The sequence below is a fragment of the Rhineura floridana genome, chromosome 4 (assembly GCF_030035675.1).
Source record: "Rhineura floridana isolate rRhiFlo1 chromosome 4, rRhiFlo1.hap2, whole genome shotgun sequence".
In the NCBI taxonomy this organism is placed as follows: domain Eukaryota; kingdom Metazoa; phylum Chordata; class Lepidosauria; order Squamata; family Rhineuridae; genus Rhineura; species Rhineura floridana.
The window spans coordinates 171,004,491-171,026,260 of record NC_084483.1 but is presented as its reverse complement, the minus strand read 5'-3'; the positions used below and the strand labels follow the sequence as shown (position 1 = coordinate 171,026,260).

At 38.2% G+C, this 21,770-nt stretch overlaps 1 protein-coding gene across 9 annotated transcripts in view; it reads right to left on the bottom strand.

Annotated features, from left to right (window-relative positions):
* The window catches only part of ESRRG (estrogen related receptor gamma), a 791,879-nt gene that overhangs the window by 107,603 nt on the left and 662,506 nt on the right, over window positions 1-21,770 (bottom strand). For all 9 annotated transcript variants that reach the window (XM_061625191.1, XM_061625194.1, XM_061625192.1 and 6 more), the window contains one exon: window positions 5,821-5,931. In XM_061625191.1, the coding sequence (XP_061481175.1) occupies window positions 5,821-5,931 (111 nt within the window). The remainder of the gene's footprint in view (window positions 1-5,820; window positions 5,932-21,770) is intronic.

The following is a 21,770-nucleotide window of genomic DNA, read 5'->3' as shown; positions in this document are numbered from 1 at the left end:
GATTGGACACTGAAATTACTGGACTTAACAGGACTATTGAAGATGGAAGATGGAATTAATATGGATAATGGAATAATGGCTATTGAAATTATTGGACCTAACAGATTTTGATGAGATGGATTAATCGATATGTTTATTTGGACTATGGTTATGACAATAAGATTATTATTATTATTAACGAGATGGATTAATCGACATGTTTATTTGGAGAAAAATTGATAGATATATTTCTTAAAGAATTGAAACCTCTCTTTGACTTTTTGTGGAAAGAATAAAGTAATGTTTATGAGATTTGATGATTAATTAAGATAACTACTGGAGGAAAGTGATTTTATAATATAATTTAAGAGACAGGATTGTTATATATTGTAGACCTACAACTGATTTGATCTGCGACAAATGGGAAGTCAACATTTTATTTTTTTGTTTAATCATTTTTGTTTTGTTTTGTGTCTTTGAATGTTTTATGATTTTGTTTTGTATGTTTTATGAAAATTTGAATAAAAATTATTGTAAAAAAAAAAAAAACAAGTGCTCACTTGCTTGCCCAGTCCATTGCTGAGAGAAAAGGCCCACGAAAGTAGCTGTACCCACCCCATCTTTTATTATGGAGACCCAGTGTGTGTGTCAAGTTTGTGATAATGTCTAAGCTTGAGTAGCCATGCCACTTCATGCCTTGCAGTGATGCTAGATTTTGTAAGTTGTATCCTGACCCATGTTCAAGTCATGTGCTAACCCATGGATTAAAGCCCTCGGCCATAATCAAGCCGAGAGTCCTGCATCTGATTCTGTTGGTGGGAACCAGGACAGATACCCACACTTTTCACCAATAAACTGACAGTAACAATATCCTGAAGATGATGTAAGCACACACTGGGATTCTGCTATGCATCCTGCACTGCAGCTGAAAACTACAGGAGAATCCTGGGAACATCACCATTGTTTTGAGAACATGGTGCATCTTCTTCCATATGTTGCACTGGCTACCTATTAGCTGCCAGGCTAAGTTCAAGGTTCTGGTTTTGGTGTACAAAGCCCTATACAGCTTGGGACCAGGATACCTGAAAGACCATCTTATCCCTTATATACCCAGTCAATCACTGCAGTCTGCAGGTGAGGGCCTCCTGCAGATACTATCTTATCAGGAGGTCCGTTCCGCACAACATAGGAAACGGACCTTTAGTGTAGTCACACCTACCCTTTGGAATTCCTTCCTCTTAAATATTAGGCAGGCACCATCTTCAGACAAGGTTTCTATCCCAGCTCTACCTGGAGACATCAGGGATTGAACCTTGAACCTTCTGTAGGCAAACAGATGCTCTACAGCTGAGCTAAGGGTGACGGCCTTTTCAGTAGTGGCTCCATAGTTATGGATCCCTTTTCCTAGGGAGGCTTGGCATCCACTGACATATTTTCAGGGCCAAATACTTTTTATTATTCCACAATTTTTTATGTTTCTACCTTTTTAAAATTAATTTAATATCCTTTGAATTATTTATATTGATCTTAGTCTCTGCTTTTATGTTGGGTTGGGATTGTTGTCACTCTTCTTCTGATCAGTTTGTAAGATTATAGTGGTTTTGTACTGGACTTTGCTGGATTTTAGTGTTTATTTTATTTTATGATTCTGTTTTTAAGATGACTATTTAATAAACAAACAAAACTTTCACAGCTTGGTGAAAAAAAGGCTGTACAGTACCAGTACTCTGGGTCTTCAGAGCCCATTGGGTAGGAAAACCATTCTGTTGTGATATACTGGAAAGAGGTAGATAAAGCAAAGGGAGCTCAATTCTACCACCGGTTAACTGGCTCAAGACGAGTGTCCAAAGAGTCTGCCATCCTGCACACAGTTAGGCTATTTAAGTCCGATTGGTGTCAACTGTAAAGCTCATGTGCACAGAAATGGAAACCAATGCTTTAACACCTGACAAAATTCACTCTAAAAGACCATTTATCCTGGTGTTCTGTTTGTCTCTAGTATTTTATAAACGTGTATGACAGACAGCTGAGAAATGCCAGTCCTTCATAAAACATAAGCCTCATGCATGTTGTTGTTGTTGTTATTATTATGATGATGATGTCTTTTTTGCAAGTGACTAGAGGAATTCTTAGTCTAGAGTTCCTACTGAGAGGAAGGGTGAGATATAATTTTATTATTATTATTAATATTATCATCATCATCAACAACAACAACAACAACAACAATAATAATAATGCATTACATCTGAATGTTATTGATATGAGACAGAAAGTGGAACAAGGATTTTTTTTTAAAACTGGCCATTCTAATTAATGTAGATTATGTACTCAAATTACAGAGGAGGGAAATTCAAAAAAACTGATTTAGTATTACCCGATCTCTGTGTATGGATGTGAAAGCAGGATAGTGAAAAAAGCAGGTAAGAGAAAAATCAACTCGTTTGAAATGTGGTGTTGGAGGAGAGTTTTGCGCATACCATGGACTGCGAAAAAGACAAAATAATTGGGTGTTAGAACAAATTAAACCAGAACTGTCACTAGAAGCTAAAATGATGAAATGGAGGTTATCATACTTTGGACACATCATGAGAAGACATGATTCAGTAGAAAAGATCATAATGCTGAGAAAAACAGAAGGGAGTAGAAAAAGAGGAAGGTCAAACAAGAAATGGATTGATTCCATAAAGGAAGCCACAGGCCTGAACTTACAAGATCTGAGCAGGGTGGTTCATGACAGATGCTCTTGGAGGTCACTGATTCATACAGGTAAAGGTAAAGGTATCCCCGCACTTGTAGTGTGAGTCGTTTCCGACTCTTAGCGTGAAGTCTTGTGACGTTTACAAGGCAGACCATATATATGGGGTAGGATTGCCAGTTCCGTCCCTGGCCTTTCTTTACCCCCCCAGCATATGACAGGTACTCATTTTACCGACCACGAATGGATGGAAGACTGAGTGGATCTTGACCCCTTTTACCGGAGATTCGACGTCCTCCTTTTGTTGGAATCGAACTCCGGCTGTGAGCAGAGCTTCAGCTGCGTTACCGCTGCTTACCACTCTGCGCCACGGATTCATAGGGTCGCCATAAGTCGTGATCGACTTGAAGGCACATAGCAAGTAAAACAGTAGAGAAACGAGATCTGTGCATGCAAGAAATGCATGCATGAATGAGCTGCCTCCACTAGAATGAACGGGGGATCCTTTGCAGATGAGGGTCTCTGTATGACAAATTAAAAGGCCAGGAATTATATGTTCATTGTTTCATAAGAACTGTGAAGCTACACCAACATTTTTTTTTCAAAATGCCAATATTATTAAACTGATTAATGGGTATTATTTATTTCATTTAAAGATGACAGATAGCAGTTTTAGCATTTTCAATGATAATGTTAAAGTTTTGGCTAGAAGAAACCTAGAGAGAGAGAGACACCCTACCCTGTAAGTGTGCACACACACATGCATACACATTTCCATTAATTAATCTGCCAACTTATTTTTCAAGGTGGTCTCCTTAAAAAAATTGCCCAAAGAAACTAGAAAATATTTTCATAATTTTTCTTAAAGAACCCAAGATTTGTCTAACATTAACAATAAAAAGTATGCAGACAGAGGAGACATAAACTGCTTGGATTTTGAAACTCAGTAAATAATTAACAACGTTCTAGATTTGTTGCAGTGCCAAATTCAGTAATCAAAAAACATAAATGAGAACAGCATATACTCTGGGTTTTTGTCTCTTAAACATTTCTCTCTGTGCAGTGATTCAGGATGTTGTACAATTTAATGTAAGGTTCACAGAGTTCACACACCCATTGTTCTGACAACATGACAAGACCTGTAGGTGCACCACTGGGCTGTGGTGAAAAGAAAGGAAATTAAAAGATGGGGTGGGTGAAGCACTGCTGTTGTGAACATTTCTAAATCTCTATTATTTTGCTGGGGGGTTGGGGAAGCATTATCAGAATTGAAGAAAAAATACAGGGACATTTTGAATCTGGTCAGGAAGCCCCATTGGTAAGAATAGCCACAAGCACTGTTCCTAGGTAAATCTTATTTAACGTTTCCCTAATTAGAATCAATAAAACCCAATTTTCATTCCACTGCCTTTGTTGTGCACAGACTATCTGTCAGAACCCAGAAAATCTCCCCAGCTACTTCTTCAGTCAAAGTGATTTTACTGTTTCCTCCTGACATTTGCTGGGATGGATGCAAAAGGGGGGAAAGTCTCATGTTGTATAAATGTTTCTCTCAGGATGAATTGAGAAAAATGATTAGAGAGACATTAAATAAACCAACAAATGAACAAATAAAAAATATGTGAGGTGTGGAGGATAATTTACCTTGGCTAACAAAATCTTCTAAAACACATTTAGTTATCTTCTTACATGTTATACAATATACCACTTCTCAATTATTTGGACTAGACACTGAGAACACAATTCACTAAGAAGTTATGCTGCATTTATTGAAATAAATTCATTTCAATGGAGCTTTATCAAGACGACTTGCTGGTAGATTGTACTCTTCCAATTGCTCACATTTTTAACCCAGATGCATTAAACTATGTCTGCGATTAAAAGGCTTAATTGTGTGTGCATGTGCTGAGCTGTCAGCAGCAAATAAATGAAAAGCTGGCAATCTGTGCATCCAGAAAACCTAAACCTCTAATGAAATTAAGCTTCAGAGTTTATTGAATTTTATAGTATTATCAGAAAGTTTTTATTATAATGCGTAAAATCTGCTTAATGCAACCCTTGATTGTATTTACAGAGTGGTGGAACAACTTATGCAGACTGTGTGGAAGATGCCAGATTGGACAATTGAAGGTATAATCAGCATAATGTTTTCTGGAAAGGCAAAAGGAAACGATGCCATATGTTCACTTAAGCCTTAATTTTATGTAAAATTGGTTTCTCTTCCCTTTGACATAGCTAAAATGCCCTTTGCTTGCAGTTCAAACTCTATTCGTTTTCCAGGTCTCCATACGCTCATGTGTATTGTACACAGCAGTGTCCCCTACTGGGGAATGGGAGGTGAAAAAACAACAACACTGCTTTTTGACACAACCAGGTAAGTGCCATCAGTGTAATCTTCAGAGCCTTTTATTACTCTTATCCAAAGTAGAGGCTTTTGGACCCTTGAGGCTCATGCCACTGCATAGACACCAAAACAGCCATTTTGAAAGTTTTACAAAAGCATTCACAAGTTGTTTTCGCTACTAATTCTTGTTTTTTGTAGACCAATCCACCTGTTTCTTAGAGAATTAACAGCTTCTGCATGATTTGCACAGTCTGCAAAACCTTCTGCATGATTTGTATTAGCTGCATATGAGAAAATTAACACCTCAGTGGAAAAAACCCCTCTTCCCTATGAATGTTGTTCAGTATAGCACATTTCTCTTTTAATCTAATACTAGCTAGTAGTGTGTCAACGTTCTATTGCTATAAATTAATGAGGCTCCTAATGTATTTTCATTGGGAGGTTGAGCAGTCAAACTCATTTAGTTACTGAAACTACAAAAATCACTTTCTTGTAAAATCTGAGACTAGAAGCTTCAATGAACTAATGATCACAGCATGAGCTATTTTATGTACCACTGAAAATAAAGATCACCTGTAAATGTAAAATTTGTACTGCATAAATTGTGCATTAGTAAGCTCTCACCCTTAAAAGGTATTTTCTTTGCCTCTCAGAGAAAGGATGTGGGTGATAGGAATAGTTTACAAAGTCATAATTGATAAGGAACATAATGCATATGATTCATTTTGGGTGCCTCTTGCTTTACTGAGATGGAACCTCCTGTGTACATACTAAGAAAAACACCAACAACTGATTTACTTACATGGCTTTTTAGCTGGCTGAACTAGTTGAGGATTCAGGTATGGGCTATTCTCTGCATCTATTCTGCGCTTGTACTTCTGGCGACCTCCACGTACTCTGTCTAGGCGCACCCCTAGAAGTGAGAAAAATAAAGATGTGTTTAATAAATATGTAGGAAAATGTACTATGGAATGAAGGCACTTTCCAATAAAACAGTCCAAGGTTATTGTTTGGAAACTGCAGGAACTGAAAATAGGCATAGCACAAAATTCAACAACTTTAGCAGTACACAAATTGAAAAGTGTTAGGAAATATTCCTATTTCAATATATAGCTAGAGTCAAGGATTTAGTTAAAAGGTTATCCACTGTGAGCTAAAGCCATGTTTGCTAGATGTTTTATGTTCAACAGTTGTGAGCAAAGCATAAATAGAATTATTTAACCTTGCTATTTATTCTACCACAATTATGACCATTTTCTATGTATCAGTGCCTATTCAGTATCTTTCTGTATGTTTCTGACACTTAAGCATAAGTGCACTACCCGTATGCAATCAGCAGACTTAGTCAAGTTCTGGTGTTTCTAGAAGTACAAAAAACATGGGGGTGGGCGGATGGGGCTCAAAAACAGGTCAGTGAGGAATGAGTGGGCTCTGTAGCCACCAAACTTTGGCTGGTAGGTGGGGGACAGAAAACCATGTGAGAGTTCTGAACTTGACTCTCCTAGTCCACGGGCTTCCTATAAAAAGAAAAGGGACAAGGGGCTAAATGGTTTCAATCTGTCTGTACAAGAAACTGAATGGGACTGGCTTTTTGGAATGGTGTTGAGACTGGTGGTAAGGGTGAACCAAAAAAGAATCAAGGATGTTTATCCATGGTACCTGACACTATATAAATTGAGTAAAATATATAACATCGACAGTTACTGCTGGAGACGTTGAAAGTTGAGACCAGACTATCTCCACATTTTTTGGAGCTGTAAGATAATATCCAAGTTCTGGAAGTCGGTTCTCAATGTTATATGAGATGAAAACCTATGATTATTCTACTGGGCATGTTAAGAACAGAAATAGAGATCACAGATCTACAGTATGTGATGAGCTTATTAACTGCAGCAAAAAGTCATATAGCAAAACTATGCAAAACAAAAATGCTCCCACTATGCTAGATTGGTTAAAAACAGTATGGGAAACTATTGCACTAATAAAGACCAAGTATCAAAAAAGAACATTAAATAATTAACAAGTGGATCAGTTCATTGAGAGGTGGGCCCTTTTCATCAATTTCTGAATGAGAAAATAGAAGGTAACATCTTCCCTTATAATTTATTTACAGAAATATAATTTAACTGGTTTAACATAATATTCTTGTTTGTTGGCCTTACAGATTTGAATTTTCGGGCAAAGGAGAAGAAGTGGCAAAACAAATAGGGAGGAAAAAGAATACATATATTAAAATAAATGGAGGTGGTTAAATATAATATCAAGAAGAAGAAGAAAGCAGGAAAACTTTAAAGGTAATGAGAAAAAAATTAGCACAGTGGTATCAGCAAAACTGGATAAATGATTATGAAACAGTTGTCTATTGCTGTTTCATACAGAGAATTGAAAACTTGTTTCTAAGCGTAAAAAAAAGGTGGGGGGAGGAATGGAATGGAGTATCCTGGAGGAGTGCATGGTGGATTGGTTGGAACAGTAAGCAACAGCCTTTCACAATGCAACATTGTGTTGCAGGTCCCACTTGCATTCATATAACACTCTTAACCCAAATGGACCCTGGGGTATTTTTCCCCGGTGAAGTACAATCAGCAATAAAATTGATGCAATACCGCAAAACAAATCAATCATAATAAACCCAGCAATGAAGCAGCAGTTAAAATACATTAAGACACAGAACTTTACAAGCCAGGAAGAATTTTTAGAAGTCTTTACCTGACACCAAAAAGATAACAGAATATGTGATAGGTAAGCCTAGAAGGGAGCTCAATATTCATGGCACCACCACTGAAAATGTGTTCTTCTCCACCTCAGATCAGATGTTCAGCAGCTGAAGGAGAGCCTCCACCAATGATCTCATCAAAGGTTATGGGCATCTTTTGGGGCTGGGAGGGTCCCTAGGTGTCAAGCTGTGTATGACTTTAAAGTCATGTAGAGCTTTAAAAACAAGCACCAAACCTTTGGATCATACTTGAAAATGGACTGGAGACCAAAGCAGTCCCTTTATGCACTGTTGTGAAATGTCCAGTTCCAATTGGTAGCCTGGTGGCTCTATTCTGAATTTACTTCAGTTTCTAGAACCCTCTTCAAAAGTATCTCCATAGATGATGATGCACTGAATTAGTTGATCCTTGCTGTCACCAGAGCATGAAGAGCTATGGTCAGGTTTTCAATGTCCAGAACAGGAACATCTGCCATACCACCTTAAACTGATGAAAGGTACCACAGAGACCATTTCGGTCTCCACTGCCAAAGTTGCAAACTAGACTGTAAATCTGATCCTTTATTCAAACAAATGGGTACAAGACAGATTTACTGATAAGGTAATTTCCATATTTGGTAAGGCATTTCAAACATAAATGTTCTTCCTCTCTAGATAATAGCATAATCATGCCCAAAACAGTGTATATTTTTGCCATTGCCTTTTCATAGAATCAATACCTCAAGAGGTATAGAGGAGGACAAAATGTATCACTCATATTAATATGATGAGATATGACAGGCTTCCACTATATGTACTTTCCAGAAACAATTGAAGACATGTTTGTTTTGATAAGCTTTTCCAGCTGGATGAAAAGGTCTCTGCTTTATATGTACTTTTCATATTGTTTCTAACTCTGTCTTCTGTTCTTATTTATATTGTTTTTAAAAGTATTTCTATATGTTGTTATGCTATGTTTGTAAATTACCTTGACACACATATAAATAGGGATTAATTAATTAATTAATAATACAGGAGATATACAGAAGTAAGAACTGACTGTACACAATGTGATTGCGGTGGGGGGTGAGGGAGAATACCACATAATACACTTGTTTTTTTCAAATCAGCAAACTTGTACAAAAACAAGTGAGCATAAATATACTGACATGGAAACAAAAGTGGTGATGATACTCAAATGGTAAGTATGAAGTACAATTCAAAACAGGAAACACTATTGCAATTTTCTCAAAGAATCCTTAGAGGAAATTGTGAGAAAAGGGAGAAAGGACTTAGGATGAAGTTGCTAGCAGATTCTCACAGTCATAGGATAAGACTACAATGAATTTGAGGGTGCCAATCTGGGATAGAACTTTTAAAGTCAATACCATAGATCTATGTAAAACTGTGTTCCATGTTGCAATCGTTTGGCAGAGTATCCTAAAGCAAAGTATCACCACCTACCTGAACAAACAGAAGCAGGAGGAGCAGAGGCAAAAAATTAAAACACCCCAAATATATTAGCAAAATCAAAAAATTGTCAGAAGGAATTTTAGTAGCAGACTCTTTATGAGAATGCCATTAGGTCATACATGTTGTGTACAAGAATGCCAAGAGGGGTGAATGAACATCATGAGCATTTATTTATCTAATTTAGGCAACTTTTTTCAATTTTAACATTTGTATAATAAACTATGCAGCATAATTTAGTAACCTGCATGTTTCAGGTTGATTATTGTATTGGTTCCACACTGGTCATCTCCTACATTTTCCTAATTCCACAGAAGAAAAAAACAGTTGCTTATATAAAAATCAAGTTACACTGCGGTGTGATTACCCACCTACAGTGCTGAAATTCACACTAGAAAAAAACTGTGTGAAGAAAAATGAAAACATGGGCTCTGTATATTTACTGGACCCCTTTAGCCATGCTAAATCGGTTTGAAATAATTCAGTTGTACATTGGTAGTCACAATAAAGATAGAACTAAAAAGTAATCTACAGATTCAAAATGCATGTCCATTAGCCATTCAATTTATTGAAAACAGAATCCTAAGTCATCAAAAAAGATAAAAGCTATGGCTCACATTAAAGCTTTCCTGCTCTACTGCTGAATTAACAATTAGCAAGGGGAAGTCAGTTTTTGTCTCCTGATAGTTATCTGCAATCTGAAGCATATTACGGAGTATATATAGTATAGGAAACCTTAAAAGGCATCCAACTCTCTTGTTTTCAGCCCATACTTATACATATAAAAGAATACAACTGACAGTTCAGAGGAAAAAAAGAACATGCATGATATGTTTATAACAGGAAAATAATAATAACCAGAATCCAAGGAGCTGTGGAACTAGCACCATCTCATACATACACACCCCACTGCCCCACACCCATGGCAAATTGCTTTTGGAAGTGAGAGCACTTTCAAAATCAGTTTATTATATGACATGGAGGTCAGTTGTTCAATGAAAAAAGATAAAATTCTACTGGGCTAGCCCAAGTCCCTTACGTAAGTCTAAGCAGCTCCTTGGATCCTGGCTAAGATGTCTGAGATATGGTAGTGGAATGAAGAAAAAAACAGCACTTCTGCATCAAAAGATAATTTCTTCTGGTGGCTGGTGAACATTTAGCTGTGGTGACCACACACATATGTATCTCAGTCTACACAGACTCCATACGCTTCCAGGTATGACTTAGGATAGATTGAATCTAAAATGCCCCTACCAAGCACCCTTTGACCAAGCCTAGGATATATTTTTTGCTGTTATTTAAATTATTTTTACCCTTTATCTCAACAGATTCTTGGATGGTACACAAAATACAGTATATAAATAAAAATATTAACACCAGATAGAGATACAGTGAACCACACACAAAAAGTGAATCTTCTTGCAGTCAAACATGTCCAACGTTTTTCAAAGGGATGACTATTCTGCACATCTTTCAAAAAGTTGGAAGCATGTAAAGCTTGGTGCCCTAATCTGTACCATTTACAAATACAAATTAGATCACGCATAACAGGTGACATGTTTTAATTGAATGTCTTCTGTCTGCAATTCAGACAAAAGGTGAATGGAAATAAATGAGTCTGGCAAGACAGCCCTTGAGCCTTACAATACCCAATATCTCATTATTATTTTTTTCAGCAGCTATCTATAAAACTGATGCTGACAAGCTCTGAACCTTTTATTTCTGCTCAAGACTAGGTGAATGTTTTAATACAAAAGAGAAAAGGGCATCTAACAATGTTGCATTAAACATGGGACACTGCCATTATCGCTTCTTCAGTGTAATCAAAGTAAAGCCACTATTCATGTGCTTAAACAGTTGCTTTTATTATCTAGGAGATTCAGAATGTACCAAGGACCAAAATTTGCATCCCACTGAATCACTCCCAAGTAAGCATGAATATAATTTCAAGTTTACAACCTAGTCTTAACCTCTGGTTTAAAAAGGTCACAATTCCTGGTTAAGTTTGCCTCCCAAGTTTAAGACCATGAACGGCTTGTTTCAAATACCTTTAACTCCAAGAGAATTACAGCAGATTTTTGTCATCAAGAAAACAATCTTAATTGGTCCAATATGAAAAGGCAGAAAGGGATTTGCAATTCTGAGCAGTTTCTCTCCTGCAAATTTTCCCCCTGCAAATTCATTCCAGAGAACAACAAATAAGCCCATCGTAATGGTTTGCTTTAGATACAACATGGTGGTACTCCATCAGTATTACTCCAGTTCAAGGGGCATCCAGTGCATGGCTGACCACTGATCAAAGCCTGAACAGCCTTCTTTCCCAAAGTCTTGCATGCATTGCAGGAAATCCTAAGCTCTAGAACTGAAACCTGACTTTTTATTATGTAGGAGTAGGAACCATAGCCTTGTGGGACAAAAGAAATTTGTCATCTCATAGCCAATACTCAGCTGCAAGTAATTCAATACATAATGGAAAGCACATTTCAAATCAGCACTTTTAAAAATAAAGGAAGGGTAATCATTTAGTCTCAGACCTTTCAAATATCAGTGAATAAAAGACACAACATTCAGTTTTGACTTGGAGGAATGCATGTGGGACATTTTACATTGGGATGAAAAACCCACATGGAGTTTGCCCCACCCCCCCAAAAAAAAATCCAAGAGAAGGATACTGCATTCTTATCCAACCCTGTGGTCATTCAGATGTAACGTTTGCCAGTTCTAATCCAGCTCTACTCAGATCTTTAAACTACAGGTGCATTCCATACTGTATTGTAGCACAGCACATCGCTAAATAAGTAAGAGGAGGAACAATGACAAGACAGCTGTTTTCCCCACAGAACTACACAGCATTCATTCATAGCTACATATGGGTCTTATGCTAATTCCTGTCAGTAGTGCAGCTTGGTGAGAGAGCACAGGCTGATATATCTATTTACATCTCAGCTGAAAGAGTGCACTTGGGCCCCTCAAATAGTGCCCTACTGTTAGAACAGACCAGTCTACTTGAGCTTCTGTTGGCCATGAATTCAGTTGCAACCCAACTACGCATTCAGAACTACCATGTGGTAGCAGTTCATATTGTAGGAGGGCAGTCATATTTATGTCTTTCACATAAAAAGGCTCAGTTTTGCTGGGCCTTGCTGATGCAAAAATTGCCTAGAAATGAACTGATGTCATTTGAAGGTTAAAAGTAGGCCTAGATTCAAGGTTGCATTGACAAAGCTTCCTAGTGACAAGGATTCAAGTGATAAACTAGTGACACCTCAAAAGAAGTAAGTCTAACTGTTAAGTTCTGGACCATTTACTAGCAACTCACAAGAGATATGGGGAGATCGAAATAAAATTATTACAGTAATCCAACTGTGAAGTACTGAAATCAGGATCTCAATATTAGTTTCGGAAGTAATATGCAGCTAAGCACTATTTCATTTAAGAACCTGGAAGGTTCAGAATTTATCTGGGGATCCCAAAGTCAAAGCAAAAATCCAACTGATTAATGTGAGCAGAAGAGCACCAAATACCTGCTCCCCTCATAAAAGTTTTAGGTTTGATCTCCCAAAGGGCAATAGCATTCAATGCAGCAACAGGTGAGAATTGCTTGCTGAGAATGATCATGGTTAGCATTTGCTTTAATCAAACAGGATATATACACACACACCCCACACACTCCACCTGCAGCACACAGTGATTTCACCAGGGATCAAAAGGGCTAAATTCAGTTCATCTGATCTCCATAAGTTGCAAGTACCTAGGTGGCCTTACCACTGGGTGCATGGACTCTTTAGCTGGAGAGTGGGATATATGGACAGGAACAGGAACATGTTCTGTGAGCCACAGCATGGACTCTTTACCTGGAGAGTGGGATATATGGACAGGAACAGGAACATGTTCTGTGAGCCACAGCAGACATCACTGTCTGCACATCCCAAGGTATGATGACACCACAGAGTTGAAGAAGGAAAACTTCCTCCATACACTTGACACAACTAGAATGAGATGTGTTCTCTCAGAGATGCTGCACTAAGGGAGCTTAAAGTCACAATGTTATATCCCTGGAAATACATTCATTTATTTATTTATTAAATTTATTAGTCGCCCATCTGGCTGGCAATCCAGCCACTCTGGGCGACGTACAAAATTAAAACACAGAGTTACAATAAAATATTAAAATCTATAGTCAGGATATAGTCATGCCACTACTTACTTCATGGACACTCTATTGTTTGTAGCCTCCAGACATGGTAAAATGAGCCAGCCCAACTATTAGGCAGAATGAAGCAGTTACCTCAGACACCAGATGCTGAAGGAGGGGAGTGAGAGCTCCCAATACACATTTATCTAGCACCGATACACTACACGGCATGGTATTGCCTCAGCCAAGCCAGCCTCACTCACAGATGTTTTTCTCATAAATGGCTCCACTTTGCTGGTGTGATTCTTCCAGTCAGTATGTAAATGCATGAATAAAGCAGAATCTATAGTCTTTCACTTAGAATTTCAATCTCAGAAGAGAGATAATTTAATAGCACTCAGTAGATAATCTGATACCAGCCAGATACCTTATAATCTGTTTAAATATTATCATTGCCTCATCTTGGAAACCTCCTGAATTTGTTTGCCAGACCTGGTCATATTGGCATTCAAAAGCTTTCCATGACATAGTAATCTTGAATCTTGAATACCTGACAGAATGCCTCTCCCGATACGAACCCACCCGTACACTACGGTCAAGATCAAAGGCCCACCTCCGGGTGCCTAGTACAAGGGAAGCTCAGAGGGTGGCAACAAGGGAGAGGGCCTTCTCAGTGGTGGCCCCCAAATTATGGAATGATCTTTGTGATGAGGTGCGCCTGGCGCCAACACTGTTATCTTTTCGGCTCCAGGTCAAGACTTTCCTCTTCTCCCAGGCATTTTAGCATGTGTTTGAAATTGTTTTTATATTGTTTTAAATTTTAAAATTGTGTTTTAAATTGTTTTTAAAATATGTATTTTACATTGTATATTTGTTTTAATGTTTTTGATTGCTGTAAACCGCCCAGAGAGCTTCGGCTATGGGGCGGTATACAAGTGCAATAAATAAATAAATAATAAATCTAGGGAGCCAGATTTTTGGCACTGCACATAGCCAATCAGAAAGGACAATAGTGGACTAGATCAGCCAGTGGACTAACTCTATGAGGCAGTTTCATATGTTCACATATGTAAATACATAATATCATGAGTGAGATATAAACAAGTAAACAGAGACCAGCTATGTACCAGTTTACATAATTCAGTACTAGAGGGTATCCAATTAAAGTAATATCTTGCAGGTTTAGAACTGTCCTTTCACTAGGTCTGCTATATGGAATGCAATGTTCCAAGCTAAGTGTAACCCTCTAGCCTTGTATAGTGGCTGACCACCAGGGGCTTGACAAACCTCAATTTTTGCTTTTGCCCAGGAATGTAAATCAAGGGAGTCTCTCAAGCACTTGGTAGGCCACAACATGTGATTGGTTTGGCTTCGAGTGAGGCATTGCAAGTTGTGGCTGACTTACCTTAAACGTAACGTTGTACTCCAACCAATAAAGGCACATTTCCCAGTCTCACTTTTGACATAATAAAACAATTGTCAATGTCTTCTCAATGTCATGTTGAAAATGTTTCTCGTGAATCTACCCATTAAATGACAGCTGGTAGGTGTATATATCCATAGAAGATATTATCCAGCTGAAATTGCTGGGGCATTCATTGTAATGAACCAGGCTGCACTATTAGTTCTTCTATAAGGGGGAAGGGTCCTCAAGCGCAACAGCTGGTTGCTTTGCTTCTCTAGATCCCTGGATTAAACATAAGAGATCGTGCAGGAGGCCAGACGTTGAAGGTTTTGCTCAAGTGCTCACAGGCAGGGTACAAAATCTTATTTCTACAGTAGAGCCCCGCTCATACAGCGGGTTACATTCCGGACCCCCGCTGTAAACCGAAAACCGCTGTAAAGCGGATCCCATTGACTTATATTGACCAAAATGGCACCCGGCTGCCGTAAAAGCGGAACAAGCGCTGTAAAGCGGGGCCTTTCTACAATTCACAACTGCTGTATTAGCAGGATGCTGTAAAGTGGGGCCCTACTGTATATGCAATTATGCCGTACTATATTGGGGGCAATGTATGATTCACCAGAATATTTGTATACCAATTGAAATGGCTTGTATCTGCATAATAGGGACACATATAAAGGGGTTGTTTTTGTTCAGAGATGAAGATAGCATAATGAAAGTATGAATATGTCAAATGGTACATCTGGCCCACCAGAACGTTTGTCTATAAATTTGCCAGTCTGTATCCAGAAATTTTGCTTTAAAGCATGTGTGACCAAGAGCAAAAAGCTAAATACAGTCGGTCTGCATTGATGAACTTTTAAAATGCATTGATTTTGTTGTATTTGTATTTTATCTTGTTCTTGCAAACGGCTCTTGGGAGCTCTGCTGAATGGTGGAATAGAAAATTTAAAAACAATTACAGAGATCTGATAACAGATTATTTAAAATGTTTATATCATGTTAATAATATAAAATCTAATTTTAATTAAATAAAAAAATACCACATGACTACCAATTTGTTCCCAAGCCAGAAAAATAAATATCATGTGTCCTCCAATTTGTTTTCAAGCCAGAAAATCAATAGCACTATACCAGCCAGGAACATAAATGCAGCCAGGAAAATAATGCAGCCATGGCCAACTGGAGCAAAAAATTCTTCATTGATCATTGCACGCAAAGGAGGGAAATAAGGCAGGACATCACTGCTTCCTTTGCTTGTCTGTCATCCCAGCTCCTTTCTACTTATTGGCCAGAACACTGAAAGGCAGGAGCAGGTTTTGTTAGTGAATTAATTCAATAGAATCCTTCCTGCATATTTCATTCTTACATCTCTTTAAGTAAAAAGGCAGCCCCTACATACCTACCTTTGATGCATAAACCTACACAACCAGCACATAAATCCACATAGATATAACAGTTCAGCTGGATATGGCCTGTATTTATGACATGTCATTATTGCTATTAATGATTTTATATGACAACAAACAGAATAAAAAAACCCTAAAAAATGATAACATATATGTAAATTCCAGGAGAGAGGGAAGCATGCCAGGCAGAGGCCAGGCTTGTTCCCATAGTTTTTGATTACAGTAGTTTACAGTTACGAGTCACAGTGGTGTACACAGCCGAGTTGTAGTGGTGTACACAAAGCAAAAAGAGTATTAGTTGAATCATTTCTGCATGTTATTGCAAGAATATTAACTAGATGAAGATGCTAACTTAGAGCATTGTGTCCAAGGACTGAGACAGTGCACATATTTGGTTTGTTAGGCATGCTCTAAGTGTCCTACATGTACAGTCAGATATATTTCATTATATAAAACCTGATGTTCCACACATAACTTTATATTGGCTTCCTAATCTGTTGACGTGGCTTTCACGTAATTCTGAGGCCAATTTTATTATGTATACTAAATGAATGAAATGAACATTTATTGCCATAGTTATCTTTCTAAGGGCAGCTCAATTCTGAATCACTGTTCTGTTGCAGCAGAGTGGAAGACATCAAAGCACAGAGCTGCAAGCTCTTTGAACTATTTATTTTAACCTAAACTTTGCTACCAAACTGTTATGTAAGTAAATGTTATTCATTTGGAAACCAAAGTTTGCGGCTGGATTGTTTCAGAAGAAACATAATATGAACCACAATTGGTCTTGGTTTAGATGAAATGACAGACTGTGATGAGTCACAAATGAAAGTGAAAACTTCTGATCTTCTCCTTGTGCATGCTTGCCTAGGTTCACTTTCCTAACAATTTAGGTGCATCCTAAGGCAGTTCATATGTTTACATTTGAACTAAGAATTGATCAGATGTTAGGGTTGTCGTTTTTGTAAGCAGAGATCTTTTTATAATAGCTTCCTGACAGATAGAAAAGAAAAATAAAGAAACAGGTGTGCTTTCCCATGAACCTGCAGCTGTTAAAGATATAGAAGCCCTGAAAGAAAGAAAATGTGACACCTTGATATTATTTGTTGTTAACCATCCAGAAGTCTTTATGTTTGGGGCAAACATAGAAATGTAAATAAATACGTAAATAAACAATAAATAAATAAATAAACAAACCCTATAGAGCTTTACAGTATATGCTGTACAACTGTCCCATCTTTAAAATGCCTGCTTTTGATCTTCAATACTGTTTTGTCCAATTAATACGTTATGATTAGGTAAATTGATTTTGCATTAATAATATACAAGAAGCATTAGATGCAGCTAAAATTAAGACCACAATTATGTGCATGCTTACTTGGGAGTAAGTCCTAATGAATATAATGGAACTTATTTTTGAGTAAATATGGATTCAATTGAGCAAATACGAATATGACCCTGCATGCTTTGCATGCCAACCCCACATGCATACACACACACACAGGGACTTCCAACCCCCACCAGGAGACACACAAACCCAGGGACTCCCACCCCAGGGACTCCTCTCTCTCTCTCTCTCTCTCTCTCTCTCTCTCTCTCTCTCTCTCTCTCACACACACACACACACACACACACACACACACACACACACACACAGAGAGAGAGAGAGAGAGAGAGAGAGGTACTCCCAAACACACATGCCACCTCAGCAACCATCCTGCTCTTCCACCATTTCTCTCCTCCTTGCCTTCTACTGCTGAGGCTGTCAGTGATGGCGGAGGCAACAGCAGAGCACAATGATTGATGAGGAGCTACCCTAGACTGTCCTGACTGTGCCTCCGTGGCCAGCCCAGGTCACCTGGTTCTCTCACCTTGCTTGCTGTGCCAGCCGCCTGCTGTACTTGCTTCCTTAGCCAGCTGCCTGCCCACCTTGCTTGCCTTCCTGCCTGCTGTCCTTGCACCACACTTTCTTGCCTGCCCACCATCCTTGCTTGCCTCCCCACCTACCGTCCTCACTTACCTCATGCCCTTGCCACACTTGCCTCACACCCGGAGCCTCTCCCTCCACCCCCATGTAATGCTGACATCACACTACGTTACTATACGACAGCTTATAAAACATTATATATGTATAGACAGAGAGGAACTTAAGTTAATCATGTATAACCTGTTCCAATGATGTGTAGTCATTAGTAAGTTCAGCTGCACCAGGACCAATAAATCTTGTAGATGTAACATGTACCATAAACATACTAATTGCCTGGAAATATTCTACAATTTGCCACAACCAATATGGTTATTTCCTTGTCATCTGTCCTGGAAAAATACATCTTTGGGGGAGATGTTAATAAAGTATTATTATTTTAGGTTGATTTTCAGTAAACTTCTCATTATAGTTATAGCAGGCTGCTTATGAAGACAAACGTACGGAAAGTATCTAGGAGTAAAGCTTCATTATTATTAAGATACATGAATGTGCATGTAATTTCAGCAAACTGAAATAAAATGTAAACAAAAAAGTCAGTAACAGTTGTCATGGGACATATTCTTTTTCATAACAGAAATTTCACTATGCTATTCAAGGTGTATCATTGGAAAGAAGACAGTCAGCATTTAGTAAAATTTAGGTAATGATCTAAAAATCATAAAACGGGGGGGGAGATTTAGTATCATCATTGGGCACATAAATCCTATGTAGAGAATGAATTGCAAATATATTATTCTAAGAGTCTTTTCTGAAAACAGCTGCTGATATGTTACCCTTTTCATTTGGTGTTTTGTTTGAGGTAAATCAAGTAATTCTTAATGCTACTATTTAAGACCGGCATCATATATTTTAAAATATGTATTCCTCTGTGGGTGCAATTGAATGCTGCTCAATAGATAGGCAAATCTTTACATGATCACATCCTCAAATAAATATTCCCACTGTACACAAACCAATAAGATTTTTATTATCTCTGAAAGGCAATGGACCTACACAGGTCAGTAAGAACAGTGATGTGCTCTAAGACAGCAGAGTGGCCAGAACTGATGGCAATCAGAAGCTAAAATTGTCTACCAATTCATCACATATCAATTTTCACTCTGTCTGTCATGGGCTGAGGAAGGTCTGCAACTTCCTGCAACTTTCCAGCTATAACTATATTTGCTTGCTTCATTTGCTTGTCTGCCTAGACATTCTAGACCTTTACAATTTAATAAACGAAAGTTACAGAAGAGATAGAGCTTTATATGTAGCAGAGCAACAGCCTTGCTGAGATCTACAGAAAATCAGCCCTCATTTTTTTAGGGGAAGGGCCATGGCTCAGTGGAAGATCATCTGCTTTGCATGCACAAGGGTTCAGTCCCTGGCATCTGTAAATAGGACTGGAAATGCCTCCCAACTGATACACTAGAGACCCGCTGAGCAAAATGGACCAGTGGTGTGTGTCAACAGGCAGCTGCCTATGTTTCTATAATAATAAAAGAGCAGACTCCTCACAGGGTGGTGGTCCCTTCAGAGGCCAATGGCATATACTCGTTGCCCTGGGATTCACCTCTTCGGCCTTCCCCTTGGGGCACATTGGTCTTTACAGTCTCCCCCAAGCTGTGTCATGTCACTGCCAGTGTCTTGAGGATGGAAGAGAACCTAAATGATCTTTAGGTACTCAAATGCAAATACAATTTTCTGTAATTGAAGGCAAATCAACAAGACTAAACCATGGTTTTTTTCCTTTTGTTTACTCAGGTACATCCACAGTAAAAGACAGCAATGGCAAAATTAAAAGAGATGACAAAGAAAAGGCAGAAATGCTCAATTCCTACTTTGGCTCTGTCTTCTCCCAAAAGATGGTCTATGACCCTCCTGAGAAAAGCGAAGTTGAAGGGGCAGGATTGCAGCTTGAGACTGATAGACAAATAGTCAAGGAATGCCTAATCGCTTTGAACAAGTTCAAATCACAGGGCCCAATGAACTACATGTTAGAGTATTGAAAGAACGGGCTGAAGAACTCTCAGAACCACTGTCTATTATCACTGTAAAATCATGGAGTATGGGTGAAGTGCTGGATGACTGGAGGAGGGCTGATGTTGTTCCTATCTTCAAAAAAGGGCAAAAAGGAAGAACCTGGGAACTATAGACCAGTCAGCCTAACATCAATCCCTGGGAAAATTCTGGAGCGGATTATAAAGCACTCAGTGCAGTGATTACTAGAAGCCAACACAGATTTGTCAAGAACAAATCCTGCCATACTAATCTTTTTTGTTGTTGTTGATCGGGTCACCCCCTGGTAGACTGCACAAATGCTGTGGACATAATATAATTCAACTTCAACAAAGCTTTTGCCTTGACAAAGTGCCCCATGATATTCTGATCGACAATCTAACTAAATCTGGGCTGGATGGAACAACTATCAGATGGGTCCACAGTTGGCTCCAGAATCGTACTCAAAGAGTGCTTATCAATGGTTCCTTCTCAAACTGGGCAGACATAACGAGCAGGGTACTGCAGGGCTCATTCCTGAACCCAGTGCATTTCAACATTTTTATTAATGACTTGGATGAGGAGGTGCAGGTAATGATTGTCAAATATGCAGAAGATACAAAATTGGGAAGGTTAACTAATACTCTGGAGGACAGAAACAAAATTCAAGTGATCTTGATAGGGCTGGAGCATTGGGCTGAAAACAACAGAATGAAATTTAACAGGGAAATGCACAGTTATGAGATGGGGGATATTTGGCTCAGTAATGATATTATTATTGTTGTTGTTGTTGTTGTTGTTATTATTATTATAAATTTATTTATACCCCACCTTTCGGCCAAAGACCCTCAAGATGGCTTACAAAGAAAAATCAACACAAGTATAAAAATACATCAATAAAAGCAATACAATTTACAAAAGTTAAACTAAATAACAAATAACATTATTAAGAAAAAAATGTCCAGGAAAGAAACTCAGAAACTCATTATTCACTAATGCAATCTTCTATCAAGCAGTTTAACCAATTACTGGTCTTGCACATATAACAATAAGATAGCTTTCTATTAATTCTGTAAACTAGCTACTTTATGCTACCTGTGCGAAAATATTTAGATATTCCGTCTTTACTGATGCTTTCTCATTTAAACAAAGCAGACAGTGATGACCCAAATATGTGACCCACTCTTTCCTACAAACTATTCTAAAGAGAATAAATTGTGGAAGCTTATTCCACTGCGACAGCTGATTCTCCAGCATTATCTGCCCGCCCCCCCGGCAGTACAGAATTCATTCCACAAATTCACAGACAAGCCAAGGGAAATTCACACTCTGAACCTGAACTTTTAATAAGAATTCTATTATCTTTTAAGCCTCACCCTAAATTCTAAACCAAATATGTTCAAAGCTCTGAGTTCAACTTTCAAAGATAAATTAGAGGAAGTTAAACAAAGATATGACAAACAGCATCTTTCTACCTCAATACTACATGTGAGAAGGATCTTGTAATTGTTGTTCATCACAAGGTGAATATAAGCCAACAAGGCAAATGCTGCTTTAAGCTGCATTAACAGAAACTGTGTGACATACTAGTTCTCCTCTATTCTGCATTATTAGGCCTCATTTTGAGTACTTCAGTTCTGGACACCACACTTTCAGAAGGATGCAAACAAACTG